Source organism: Podarcis bocagei (genome assembly GCF_964188305.1).
Source record: "Podarcis bocagei genome assembly, chromosome: 17".
Lineage (NCBI taxonomy): Eukaryota > Metazoa > Chordata > Lepidosauria > Squamata > Lacertidae > Podarcis > Podarcis bocagei.
This window is the reverse complement of record NC_138143.1, coordinates 42,879,965-42,894,681: the sequence shown is the minus strand read 5'-3', so window position 1 is coordinate 42,894,681 and position 14,717 is coordinate 42,879,965. Positions and strand designations below refer to the sequence as shown.

Here is a 14,717-nt window from a genome sequence, read left to right as displayed (position 1 = left end):
AAATGCAAAAATAAAATTGATAAAAAAGAGAATATGGGATTAGCTTTAACCAAGCTGAAAAAGTATACCTGCAGTGGAAAAAAACTTTGAAAATTCAAGGCAGCAGTTTAATATGTTGGCAGGGCCAATCAGAATAAGATCTATTATTTGATTATAGATGTAAACCCCCAAAATATTAAGTTTTTACCTCTATCTTCAGTACATTTTATTTTATTGCTATGGCTAGTGGCTGATGCAAATAAAATTTCTTCTGATTATGTTTAAGACATAACTTCATCTGCTGGGATAAGGCATAAATTATAATCCACTGGTGTCAGGGAGGATTCCCCCTCCGCTGGAATCTCAGACTGTATACCTCAAGTAGCTGAAAAAGTCTGAGCAAAAACATACCAAATAAAGACTGTGCAGATCATTCTCTAAGACAAAGCTCTTCATTGCTCTCTGGAGATCAGCAAAAATTTCTAGAGCTGCTACCGGTGAAAAGGAAGAAAACAAGGTAGCAGAGCCGAGATGTGTTGGGCAATATATTTCTGCCAAGAGAAAAGGATACATTTATTATTGTTATTATTATTAATTAAATTTGTATGTTGCTCTTCGTCTGTAGATCTCAGGGCGGCTCACAATAAAACCACGAAATACATAATTAAAACAAGAACAAAAACAAAATATACCAATAACCCCCCTCCCCACCCAACACATTTAAAAGGATTTAGGATGTTAGCCAACCAAAGGATAATGTTTTCGCCTGGCTAAAGGTGTAAAATAAGGACGTGGGTGGCACTGTGGTCTAAACCACTAAGCCTCTTGGGCTTGCTGATCCAAAGTTCGGCGGTTTGAATCCCCGCGACGGGGTGAGCTCCCGTTGCTCGATCCCAGCTCCTGGCAACCTAGCAGTTCGAAAGCATGCCCAAAAGTGCAAGTAGATAAATAGGTACCGCTCCGGCAGGAAGGTAAACGGTGTTTCCGTGCGCTGCTCTGGTTTCGCCAGAAGAAGCTGAGTCATGTTGGCCACATGACCCGAAAAAACTGTCTGCGGACAAACGCCGGCTCCCTCGGCCTGTAAAGCGAGATGAGTGCTGCAACCCCAGAGTCGTCTGCGACTGGACTTAACTATCAGGGGTCATTTACCTTTTACTAAAGGTGTATAATGAAGGTGCCAGGGGGAACTCCCTGGGAAGAGCATTCCACAAATGGGGAGCCACTGCAGAAAAGTACAAGTGTTTTACTGTTCATTTGCAAAATGCTTTGAGGCTCTGCTGCAATGAACTAATGTAGCACCCTGCTTGTGGTTAACGCTTAGCTGGAATGAAATATTCAACGCAGCAATAGAGAAATTAAAATAATTATTTATTTGTCAGACAAATAAATGAGAGGCACAGTGGTATATGGTTACCAAGCTCTGGCCTGGCTCCTGCCATTATGGCCAGCCCTTATATTCCCTTAATCCAGCCCCCTTTGCTCCTCCTGTGGCTGCCTCTGTCCAATCAGCCTAGTTGGATTTCCTATTGGCTGATTGCTATATCCAATCCTAAAAGATACACCCACATCCTCCTGTCCTTATATGGAACACAAACAGCTATATATTGTTACATCTATAAATGACAAATAAGTAGTAATATATCTTACATGTGTCTCAACAAGGAATCTTAATTACCAGCTCACCTCTTGCCCTCCCTGCCCTATTGCCTTCTAAAACAAATGGTTAATCTTAAATTTTTATCTTAAACATATGTCAAGGATCTTGAGTTTCACATCAACATTGAAAGATATCCTTCATTTGAAGGTTTCTAAACAAATGTCTGACAGCTAATATATCTGGACAGCATTTGATGGCGTCTTCCTGTCTGGCAGGGGGGCTAAACTGCTGGCTGACTTAATTCCAGGATAAATACAACTCTTCTAGCATTTGTTAAATCCTTTGCATAATTACATTTAAGCCAATATACTTAATACACAACACAGGTAGCCTCCTAAAAGGAATAAGGCCTTTTTTAAAGTAGAGAGAGAAAGAAAAAAAAAGAACTCAGTTTAAAACAGTTTCAGAAGAAACCTCTTCAGTTTACATCCCCCCCCCCTTCTCCAGCCAGTTGCTTTGTTTCCATTAGCTCTTCCCAAACTCTCTCAGTTTAAGAAAGAAACAGTTTTAAAAAGACTTCCCAAAAAAAGCCTCTCTTTCTCTGTCAGCTAGATGCTTTTCCCCATTTGCCTCTGGCCTTAGAAAATACAGCTCAAGGTTTAAGAGAGGCCCATGGTATCATTTTACTATTTGCCCATTCCTAATCATGTTTATCTCTGCCTTTTTTATCTTCTATAACATGTAGGGTCAGTGTTCTTACTCAGTCTGTAATTTCAGCTTTTACGACTTTGAGAATTGCTTTCTGCTATCAATCAAAAGAGGCCCCTTGTCTAAGAGGAAGAAAGCACTGTTTTCTTAAGCAGCTAGCCTTCTTGCCTGGCATGAAACATTTGAAAATCTACTTTTGAAAATCTAAGCCCTCTTTAATATACAAGTCCTGATCAAACATTAATAAAATGCAGGCTTATGCCTGATGCCTCACTAACACAGCTAATCCTCAAGAATTTGTCTTTAATTATCCTGTTTCTTGAAATTTTTTAGGGGGGTGGAATTCTCATATGCTTGCTGACTAGGAACCTGAGACGGTAGGATCAATGACAGATTCATTTCTGAACTGAGACGAATGTAAAAAGTATAATTTGATAGTATTACACATAGCCATATGAAGCTGCCGTACCCCAACCACATCTAAATCTCTAGTGTATATTCTTCCTGGATCTCAGAATAAGGTCTGCGGCAAAGCCTTTGCTATTGCTGGCTAGCCTATTCTTTTAAAACGGATTCCAAGGACTGAACACTGTAAAATTAATAAATGAATCATATCCAGCAAACCAGATGAGGAAGTGGGAAGGAAAAAAGATAATCCCTGAGATTCAAATTAAACCTGACTAAATGCCCTTGGAGTTGTAATAGCTCCTTCTATGCAATTTTCTACGCAGCAAAAAAGAAAAGGAAACCTGAACTAGGGTGTGAGGCCTGATGAGCTACAAAAAGGCTGCATAGTCTCTTGGCTCTGATCTCCCCTGAATAAAAAAAACAACAACCTTCCATGGGTTTTAAACGTCTCAAAACTGTCCCAGTTTTGTGAGTGGGCACTGGGAAATGTTGCCTCGCACCCTAAACAGCAAAGAAGAAGCGCTAACAGATTATTTTAGACTAAGTAAAGGTAAAGGGACCCCTGACCATTAGGTGCAGTCGTGGCCGACTCTGGGGTTGCGGCGCTCATCTCGCTTTATTGGCCAAGGGAGCTGGCGTACAGCTTCCGAGTCATGTGGCCAGCAGGACTAAGCCGCTTCTGGCGAACCAGAGCAGCACATGGAAACGCCGTTTAGCTTCCCTCCGGAGCGGTACCTATTTATCTACTTGCACTTTTTGGCATGCTTTTGAACTGCTAGGTTGGCAGGAGCAGGGACTGAGCAACGGGCGCTCACCCCGTCGCAGGGATTCGAACCGCCGACCTTCTGATCGGCAAGCCCTAGGCTCTGTGGTTTAACCCACAGCACCACCCGCGTCCCTTAGACTACTTGACACCAAAGGCCCTATTTGTATATTAAAATTTAGCCATGATTCTCTTAGCTTCTAATAATTTCAATTCCTTTCTCTTCTCGTTGCTTATAAACCCTATTGAAACCTCATTTACCATATTTTGTCAGTAATTTATCTCTCTCCTGCTTCGAAGTTTCTGTCCCTTGTCTCTTTTTTATCTCAGTTCCTTGATGCAAATCCCATGCATCACAGCTTTCATCACCTCCCACTTGATTGTTATCAAGTCCTCAGAAGCATCATATTCAGTGAAATAATTAGTTAAAATTTCTTTCAGTTTTTCTGCATCACTTGGCAGTGACTAAAGCAGAGAGTCAAAGCACCACATGGGTATGTGTTTTTCTTCCTAAAGCTTCCAATTCCACTGTGACTAGACCATGACCATTTATTCTAATGGCACCAATATCAGCCCCTTTGGAGATCCAAGTGACTTTACTGTCTTTGAGACTTTTTTCTGGTAGGTGGTAGACCTACTGCAGAGCAATAATTACAATCTTGGTTGATGTTGCAACTACATGGTATCCAAGTGGTGCCAAGTGCATGATTAAAATGCCTTGAATTTATGGAACAAGCTACTGAACAATGACTTCCTTTGAGTCTTTAGTCCTTGCTGCCCCCAGGGTCAGGACAATGGGCACAGTTTCCAAATTGTAGCCTATTTTGTAAAACATCGATTGAGAAGATTTGTTAGGGCTTAAAAGGGTGTGGGAGGGTGACTGATGCATAGAAATTAAAGAATAAGATTGAATCAATCTGTGGAAGAAGCTGAGCATAGAGACAGCATCAAAACAGGTTAGAGAAGCTATGCTCAAGGTTGCACATAAATGGTACAAATGTTTGCTGGTCCAAATCTGCATGTTTCATTTTTTGCTTTAACATGCAATCCAAATGCAAATGTGCATTTTACCTTTGCCTGTGTCAGACACTGAAATCAGGATAAATTCATTCTTAAGCAGCCACTTCACACAAGCATCTATAGAACCATGGCAATTTCTCTCCTGCTCTGTCCCATTGTCCGGGAAGTCATTCAGACTTGCACCAAAGAGTGTACAGGAAGCATAACTCTGGATGTCTTCTGGAGAGCTAGCTACTCCATTTACTATGATCTGTCAGAATAAGAATTTAATCAGCATACAGTGCTTGCTAAAATGATACAGCAATTAAATCTGAAAGGAGACCCTTTTAGACGGAAAGGACACACTGCGCTTCTAAAATTTCTCAGTGAGCATGTCAAGGGCGCTCAGCCTCTCACAAGGATACCCCTGGGCACAGAGGTATTTGTGTATGCATTTATAGATTTCCAGAATTTTGCAACTACATGCCATTCCAGAATGAATAGTAACAGAAAAAGTGTCTTCAGCGCTTACATAATTCACTACAATAAGGATACAATAAAGATGCCTGGGCTCAGATGGCTTTAAGAGAGGATCAGACATATATATATGGAGGAAAGGTCAAGCAAACAAGTATTTGTCATTCTAGTTAAATAGAGATCCTGTGTTTAGGAGTAGTATACCTCTGAACACCAATTGTATGGTACAGCATAAGACCCTTAATCTCAGCGTCTGGGTTTGAGCCCCGCATCAGGGGAGACACTCAGGCCAGGGAGCAGATGGCCTTCAGCTCCTAAAGTTGACCTGAGAATACCTTTGTCTTGGTGGAGAGGCAGCATATAAATGCAGTAATAAAATTAAATTATGGCATAACCTTGCCATTTTTGATGCATGATGCTTTTCAGCAGTTTTATATATTTTGATCACGCTGCTTCAGAGTCTGAAGATATGCCACACTGTCACCCTTCGGTAAATTGATATACAGTGATACTGCTCCCAGGACACCCTTTCCTGTCCTTCTCATACTTTGGATCTAGAGAGGATTTCATCCCACTGGTTCTCCTCCATTCCATCAGATTTATGTTATGCCCAATACAGGTTTAGCAGGGACGCAGGTGGCACTGTGGTCTAAACCACAGAGCCTAGGGCTTGCTGATCAGAAGGTCGCGGTTCGAATCCCCGTGACAGGATGAGCTCCCGTTGCTTGGTCCCAGCTCCTGCCAACCTAGCAGTTCAAAAGCACGACAAAGTGCAAGTAGATAAATAGGTACTGCTCCAGCAGGAAGGTAAACGGCGTTTCTGTGCGCTGCTCTGGTTCGCCAGAAGCGGCTTAGTCATGATGGCCACATGACCCAGAAGCTGTACGCCGGCTCCCTCGGCCAATAAGGCAAGATGAGCGCCGCAACCCCAGAGTTGTCTGCGACTGGACCTAACCATCAGGGGTCCCTTTACCTTTTAATATAGGTTTCCCTTTAAAATCAAGTATTCCAATTCACTCATCTTTGCTCAGAGGCTTCTAAAATTATCATATAAATACCTAAACACGTTGTTCCTTTCCAAATGTTTCTGTCCGACATGTGCATTTCCCCATACAGCCATTTGGCTCCTTCGACTGGTTATCATGTCCCTTCCCTATTTCTTCCACCCCAACCCCATTTGGGTAGTCAAAAACATTTTCATCCTCACCTCCAAAATTAATGCTCCTCAGTTTCTGCCGACTTAACTGCTCCTCACCCTCCAAATGAGTTTAAAAGCTGCATCTGCCACCTTTTTGATGCTGAGCAACCGCAGCCTGGTTTCATTCTGGTTTAAGGGCAGCCTTCCCCTATTGTAGAGGGACAGCTTGTCCCAAAACACTCCCCAGTGAAAACTATGTTTCTTCAAGTCAGTTGACCCAGGGGTGAATTCTGCCCCCGGCTCTGACAACCTTCTCATGGGCAGGCAAATACAACATGCCAAATTGTAAATATGTTGTGATTAGTTTTACCTGCTTGTTTCCTAGAAGTTTTGCCTGCTTTTTTACTTTGTATTTTATGCTTAATTATATTTTACTGAATTTGCATTATTGCTATCTTAAGCCTAATTCAGTGGAAAGGCAGGATATAAACTTGACAGATAAACAAAGGAAATAAACCTCTGTTCACCCAATTATATGCTGCCATGTATGCTTGATTGAAGCAACACAGCCCCCAGCCTACTTTGAGTGTGAAGGATCACAGAAATTACATCTAAGAGTGAAGGACTCACAGGATCCATTTCTTTAAATACACCTGGCAGCCCCTTCACCTAGCTGCATAGGTGGAGCAGGCTGAACTTAATGTTGAATTGGATATTAAAAGATGAAGTATTTCTACAGATGCATCAAGCACTCAAACGACTACAACCCAAAAGCCTGCAGGTACGGTAATAAATATTGATATATGCCTTGGGAGCAAAGTTTTATTGCCTTAGCATGAGCGTTACATACCTCCAGGATTGCCCGTATCATACTTGAAGTAATGTCTTCTCCCTCTTGGCTCAGCAAGCAGCTCCGCACTGGCTTGAGACAGCCCTGGAGCAGAGCAATGCCTTTGGATTTCTCTGTGGTCTTGCACACCAGAATGCTCTCGCCTACCAAAACACACCAATTTCAACCGAGAGAGGGAAAATGCATTATTTAATAACCAGTGCATACAAGAGTCATTTTAATTAATAAGCAGTTTCATTAGTAATCAAATCAATGTTGGTTAGGACCAAGAACAGGTAGGTCAAGTGGCTCAAGAACATTTAAACTGAAAGCAGGGATCACCAGGGTTAGGAACAAAGGTACATATTTTGTTCTTCTGCCCTGACTATAGCCTGCTTACTTTCTTCTTACAGAAAAATCATTCACTATAGAGGGCACACATCAGTGATTCAAATGGCAAAGCAGATGGGGGAATGGCAAAATCTTTGCAGATATATCTCTAGGGACCATTGGCTGGGTACAATCTGTCCCCTTTCCTATAAGCAAGAACAGAGCACACATTGATTCTGACTGGATCTTGAGTTCCTCTTCCTCTGCATACAGCTGTGCACAAGATCAGGGCTTGGAGGCTGGGCAAATATTGTCAGCTATTCAACCAACTGACCAACTATCATTTCACCAAACCCAAACATTCTCAAGCACGCCATGAACTGAACAACCAAAGTGTCAGTTTCTCTCTTTTATTGCATCGTATCATCTGACAGCAGTGGCAGGTAGAGGGGCCAGGCCTCTTCCTCCCAACCTTTATGGGTATCTGGGTCACACACAGACACATCCTCGTTTTTTGGTGCCTTTTTCTGTGCTTAACACTTATAGAGCACATATTTTCCCCCCTAAGAACTGGGAGAGAAAAGGGAAACAAGCACTGAAAGCAAGCAGCTGCTTCTTCCCTGGCCAATGGATGGGGTCAGGTTGGCCTCCACTCTGCCATTTAGCATGAATTAGCATTAACCATGCTAATTACAATTTTAGGAATGTTCTACACTGTAGATCTTCTCTGATGAAAACTGCATTTTAGATCAAAACATGCAATTAAGATCTATGGCTTGCACCTATTTATTTTCTTTGAACCTGGATTGCATGGGGACTGCCTCTTCTTAATATGGAACTATGTTACACCTGTTCTCTCACTCATTTTCCTAGCTTTTTGGCCTACTATATGGAAAACTGCCCACTCTAAAACCTATAGCAACTTTCTGGTCCACTTTCTGGATGCCCCTAATCAAGTGGGCATTAGCCCAATAAAGCCTAGGCCACAATAATTTTGCTGGTCTTTAAACAGTCAAGGAACTATTGTTAGTCACAGCTAGAACAACTGCACTTACCTATGGAGTCTACTCCCTTCCTTCCAGCTCTCCCAGCCATCTGTTTGTATGTCAAGACATCCAATGATCTGCCTCCAAACACAGGAGTTCGGATGATTACCCGGCGTGCAGGCAGATTCACCCCAGAAGAAAGTGTAGAGGTTGCTACTAGGACTCGAAGCACTCCTTGACGAAAAGCGGTTTCAATGATGTCTCGTTCATCAAATGTAAGACCTAAGATTAATATACACTATTAAATACTGACATATTAACCAATGGTGGCAATTTAATCTTGGGAAATCAAGATTTTGGAATAAAGTTCAAATCCAAATATTGTTTTATAGCATTAAAGTAATTCCACTTGTATACATATACAGTCATACCTCGGGTTGAAGTTGCTTCAGGTTGAGCGCTTTCAGGTTTGCCAATATCCTGCTTAAATTGTGGTGCCCAGACCTGGACACAGTACACCTGGTGTGTTTCTGACCAAGGCTGAATAGAGTAGGACTCTATTACTTCCCTTGATCTGGACACTATACTTCTGTTGATGTAGCCTAGAATAACATTAGACCTTTTTGCTGATGAATCACACTGTTGACTCATGTTAAGCTTGTGGTCTACTAAGACCCACAGATCCTTTTCACATGTACTACTTGCAAGCCCCCATCTTATATTTGTGCAGTTGGTTCTTCCTGCCTAAGTGTAGAACCTTACATGTTCTCTGTTGAAATTCATTTTGTTATTTTTGGCCCAGTTCTCCAATCATCTTAAGATCATCTTGAATCCCGATTCTGTCTCTTACAGTATTAGCTACCCCTCCCAGTTTGGTGTCATCTGCAAATTTGATAAGCATCCCCTCAATTCCTTCAGCCGAGTCATTTAGAAAGATGTTGAATAACAGTGGACCCAGGACAGAATCCTGCGGCACTCCACTTGTCCCTTTTTTCCAGGATGATGAGGAATCATTAGTAAGCACTCTTTGGGTAGTGCTCTGTAGTGTTTGATTCATAATGGCTATTTCACTTAAAGCTACAGACATGAAGCATGGACATGCATGTGCCTACCAGTCAGAAAAGTCATGGCAGGCCACACGTTTACACACTCAGACTGATGTAGACAAATAAAATAATACAAGATGAACACACCCCAAAGGCATACCTGCATGGTGAAAAGCTACACCCCATTTTATAGTCCTCTGAAGCACGGAGTCCAAACCAGAAGGCGAATGCTTTAGCTGACCTATCAACTCCTCTATCCCTTCTGTGTCCAGGGCTACTGGTGAAAGGGTGGACATCTTTTGAAGGTCTTTACATAGGAGGGAAAGCATACTGTCATGTTGTGTGTACTCTTCAAGCCCCAGCCCTTCCTCAGCCCCTTAATTTTGACTTACACTTGTGCTGGAGATTGTAGAATTCCCGGGCAATGATGTCTGACAATTTCTCACACCAGTTCTTAGATGGGCAGAAAATAAGGACAGAATGGCCATTCTGAACAGTCTCATAACACAGAGTCACCACATGGTCCTCATCATTCTAAATAGAAACATTTTTTTAACAAGCAAATTTTATATATCACTATGGAGGTAATGCACTTGAAGCCTTTTCCCAATTCCTTCTTCAATTCAGAAACTCAAAAGCTCAGCTCTATAGGGCCAGGAGTGAAAATTATGTCCTGTTCTAAACAAGTACCCAAGTCATCCATCATGAGGTGTGATTGGGGGGGACTTTGCAGCAGGAGTCACCTAACCAGGGCCATCAGAAGTCCCACTTAAGAATTTGTGCCTGCACAGCAAGGCTTCCCCCCTTCTCTTCAGCCTACCCCCTTGAAATTGGCTCTGGGAGAGGTCAGAAGAACCCCCAGAACAGCACATGAAGGGGAGGAGAGGGGAGACTGGCAAGCTGTTTCTGTCTGGCAAGCTGAACAGCATGATGTTACATTCCACCATTTTTGTTTGCTTGCCCTGCAACTGTGCAACACAGGTCTGTTACAATCCTAAACATGCCTACTGTGAGGTAAGGTGAACTGAACACATGCTTTTGGATTGTACCATTAGACAGAAGTCCAGAACTTGATAATTATTGGTCAAAACCTGGAGATAGGAAAAGATTGCCCATCTACCTACCATGTGATACAACATGCTTTGACACATTACACACCTATTATACACTTAAGGGTTTCATTTTAAGTTTTGGCAGCCAAGCAGCATTAAATTAAGTAAGACATATCCTTAGCAATATCTAGTTACCTTTATATGCAGCACAGACTGGATTTCTCTCACAACTTTAATGGAGGAGTCATAAATTTGGCTGCCAATTTTCACTTGCTCTACAAGGGGCACTGGTCGGAAATCTGTGTGGTATAGCTTTGCATTTAGCCAGGAGGCCAGAAGACCCAAGTTAGGAAGGGTAGCGCTCATGCCTACAATTTGTATTCCATTTGAGAGTGGTCCAGGCATGTTTGATTGTCTACAAGAAAAAAGAAAAGAAAGCCGAATTCTTAACAGTTATTCCATTGGAAAATCGTCTCACAGGAAACTAGATTTTTGAGATCTTAAAAAACAAAGACCTTCTAGTCTACTCACTTGTTCTTCATTTTTCTGGTCAAAAACTGAACCTTTGTCAGCAGGAGTTCTAGCAGATACCCTCTCTGAGGATCCCCCAGCATGTGGAGCTCATCTACAACCACTATTCCTATGGAACAGAAAGGGAGAGGCTACAGATATCAATTTACCTATTGTTATTTTACATTTCTATACCACCCTTCACCAAAGCACATTCTAGGCTGCTGCAGAACATAACAAAAGAAAAAAGCAATAAGATACTTTATTGCATTTTTTAAACTTGAATAAATTTGAATAAAATGCAAATCCCAGACAGCTATACAGTACTATTGAATTTTAGGAAGCATTTAAAAGGGCAGTTAGGTGAGCTGTTTTCATACTGTAGAGAAACAGAGTCTATTCCTAATAAATGGATGGATGCAAATATCATAACAACACTTAGAAAGGATGCCATCCAGCCAAATAGTTAAATGAACCCTCTAAATTTTAAGCTCCCATACTATTTTATTGATTTATAAAAGCATTTAAGAGTCGCTTTTACTCCAACAAAGGGCACCCAAGGTAACTCAGAAACCTTAAAACTAGCACAAATATCAAATTTAATTATGAGTTCTTCCTTTAAAAAAATTATTTACTTTCAAAACAGTTCAGACATATTTCTTTAAAAAATGCTGGTATAGATATAAACATCAGGAAATTTAGTAACAATAGCACTCTGACTTAAGATTGCTATTGAATGAACTGACAAATATCTGTAGATATACCTACAATTTTTCAAATCAAGCCAGTGGAATGCAGACCAAGCTGCTATAGAAATTATATACCGTATTTCCCCATGTATAAGACAATGTTTCTTGCTTTAAAATTTTAGTCAAAAATTGGGGGCCGTCTTATACACGAATGGTTAATGACAGGGGTTCAAGTTTGAGTTTGGGCTGTTGTGGGAGGTCTGGGCTCAGGTTCGAACTCTGGTGTGGGCAGCCTGGGTTTGGGTTCAGGTTCGGGGTCTGGCGGTTCGGGATCAGGGTCTGGCTCTGGCCCGATTTCTTAATTTTGTGTTTTAAAAAATAGGGGTTGTCTTATACATGGGAGCGTCTTATACACAGAAAATATATACGGTATATATTGTGCAAAAAGAAGAAGACTGGTATGTCCAACTGGGAGACCACTTTTTTCACTGTTTCTTGATAATGACAAATGCTGCTACAGCTTACCCAGTGAGTCCAGTATTTTCTCCTCTATGAGTCTGTTGATCAGACCATTAGCTCTCTCAATAGTGCAGACAGCAACATCCAGGGCAGAGAAACGGACAGCAGGGGAAATACTCCCTATATACCCCTCCACTTGCACACCTACGTCTTGGAACACTGCCTGTTTGCCAAAGAGACAATGTACATATTTTCACATGTTTAGAATTTTGGCATGCGCTGTGTAAAGCAGTCAAACCCACATTGTATTTTGAAACCAACTCATCACTAGACAATCCCTCACCTAGGACAGGTATCTGATTGAACACTGTGAGAACAGGACACTTGACTAGTTGGGCCATTTACCTGATCCTCCAGGCTCTTCTTATATTCAAGCCTGATGAAAAATGAGACCTCGGGGTCACAGTGGCTAGCTCAGTGAAGATAGCCCTGTGTGCAGCAGCTGCGAAAAAGGCAAATCCCATACTTGGAATCACTGGGAAAGGGACTGAAAATAAAACTGTCAATGTCATAATACCTTTACACAAATCTATGATGCAACCTCGTTTGGAATGCTGTGCACAGTTCTGGCTACCTCCACTCAAGTAAGATGACCATTCTTCCCCAAAATTCTGTCAAAAATGTGCCTGCTTTTCTTTCCAGCACTTAAGATTCTGCAATATGACTTCTGATCTAATACCCTACTTTAAATATCTTCTACTTACTTGCAGGTAATATTTCTTTTCTTTGGCCACAGAGATAAAGGGTAAAATGAACAAAGCTTTTTTGCGAGATTCCAGCACTCTCTTCAGTATGAGTAATTCAGCAACTAGAGTTTTCCCTGCACTTGTAGGAGCTGAAAGTCATTGAAAGGAAGACATTCAACATCTAGAAACAAATTCCAACCTGGAATCACAAGGAAGATCCCCACCTTCCTTCCCAATTAAACTTGGAGCTTGAAAAAGAAACAAGGCATTGCTCATAACCTCACACGGCGGTGGAGCAGAAAGTCAAGGACAAGACAAGAGCAGGAGAGCACAAGTTGGACTGGCTGTAAAGGGCAGGCAAAGTTTGTGGATCGCTGATCCTGCCCTACATAACTGTGCGTTACTGAAAATTCCTTACATATTTTATGTTTAATGCTGCCACAAGAGCACTTAGCATGGATATGCTTTTATTACTACTAGGACATGTACAAGTCACATTCTCTCTCTTTTTAGCTATCAAATGAGAAACAATGATGACAGCTTCAGAAAAATGTTCTCAAGTAGCATCAAAAGGTACCAAGAGAAAGAAGCAATGGCAATTCACCCTTTAAAAATATGCAGCTAGCAGTTATTAGAATCAGTTTTTAGATCTAATCAAAATACACGTAAGGCAAATCAGAAATTCTTTGGTATTTACGTATTAAGGAGAGTCCTCTGTTAAACTCACAAGTTAATCGCACTGTCAAAATGGAAAGAGGTATTTACTCACCACAAACACAGTCAAACAGGGAAATTCTACATCAGCTACTTGCAGCAACTGAGATTTGCTGAATGAACATCAACTACTAGCATACCTGAGTAAACCAAGTTTTCCCCCTCCAGAACTTGTCCAACCATCAGGCACTCGGCTTGCCACTGGAACATACGAACCACTCCCAAACCATGGTATTTATCCAGGACCGCTTGGGGGAGCCCCCAGTTTGCTAGCAGCAATTTGTCAGCTTGCTCATCAGGAACACCCACATGCTGACCTTGTCCTGGGGTGAAAATCCAGCATCAGATTAGGATTTTTTTCCTCAGGGTGGAGGTCTGGACATTTACATGGTTCACACATATCAAAGAGTCTTGTGGAAGCAGCTTAGTTGTGACATAAACTGTCTTGCAATTCGTTAGATGTGCAGTGTTATCCTTAGTTCTCAGACAAATGTGCAAACACACAACTACAGTACAGTGGTACCTCGGGTTAAGTACTTAATTCGTTCCAGAGGTCTGTTCTTAACCTGAAACTTTTCTTAACCTGAAGCACCATTTTAGCTAATGGGGCCTCCTGCTGCCGCTGCACGATTTCTGTTCTCATCCTGAAGCAAAGTTCTGAACCCGAGGTACTATTTCTGGGTTAGCAGAGTCTGTAACCTGAAGCGTATGTAACCCGAGGTACCACTGTACAGAGAAACAGTGTAATAAATGAGCCCAACAGCCCTTGATGATAATATATATACCTGTGATATTTCTATGAACACCCAAATGTGTACATGAGAGATATGATAAAAAGGGTAAAGGGACCCCTGACCATTAGGTCCAGTTGTGGCCGACTCTGGGGTTGCGATGCTCATCTCGCTTTATTGGCCGAGGGAGCCGGTGTACAGCTTCTGGGTCACGTGGCCAGCATGACTAAGCCGCTTCTGGCGAACCAGAGCAGCGCACGGAAACGCCGTTTACCTTCCTGCCGGAGCGGTACCTACTTATCTACTTGCACTTTGACGTGCTTTTGAACTGCTAGGTTGGCAGGAGCAGGGACCAAGTAACGGGAGCTCACCCCATGGTGGGGATAGCCATCTTCAAATATCTAAAGGGCTGTCATATGGAAGATGGAGCAAGCTTTTTTTCCCCTGTTCCAGAGGGTAAGACCTGAACCAATGGATTCAAATTGTAAGAAAGGAGATTTCAACGAAACATCAGGAAGAACTTCAGGGAGCTGTTTCCCAGTGGAAAGGACTCCGG

At 42.0% G+C, this 14,717-nt stretch overlaps 1 protein-coding gene across 5 annotated transcripts in view; it reads right to left on the bottom strand.

Annotated features, from left to right (window-relative positions):
* POLQ (DNA polymerase theta) overlaps window positions 1-14,717 on the bottom strand; it is a 44,593-nt gene that overhangs the window by 28,603 nt on the left and 1,273 nt on the right. For all 5 annotated transcript variants that reach the window (XR_014003281.1, XR_014003282.1, XM_081175989.1 and 2 more), the window contains exons 2-12: window positions 13,571-13,753; window positions 12,735-12,865; window positions 12,037-12,193; window positions 10,844-10,952; window positions 10,508-10,727; window positions 9,653-9,794; window positions 9,421-9,567; window positions 8,284-8,496; window positions 6,920-7,062; window positions 4,527-4,725; window positions 391-530 (exon numbers count right to left, since the gene is read on the bottom strand). Coding sequence is in view for 3 of the 5 variants with exons in the window: in XM_081175989.1 (XP_081032115.1) it covers window positions 391-530; window positions 4,527-4,725; window positions 6,920-7,062; window positions 8,284-8,496; window positions 9,421-9,567; window positions 9,653-9,794; window positions 10,508-10,727; window positions 10,844-10,952; window positions 12,037-12,193; window positions 12,735-12,865; window positions 13,571-13,753 (1,784 nt within the window). In the remaining 2 variants the exon portion in view is untranslated. The remainder of the gene's footprint in view (window positions 1-390; window positions 531-4,526; window positions 4,726-6,919; window positions 7,063-8,283; window positions 8,497-9,420; window positions 9,568-9,652; window positions 9,795-10,507; window positions 10,728-10,843; window positions 10,953-12,036; window positions 12,194-12,734; window positions 12,866-13,570; window positions 13,754-14,717) is intronic.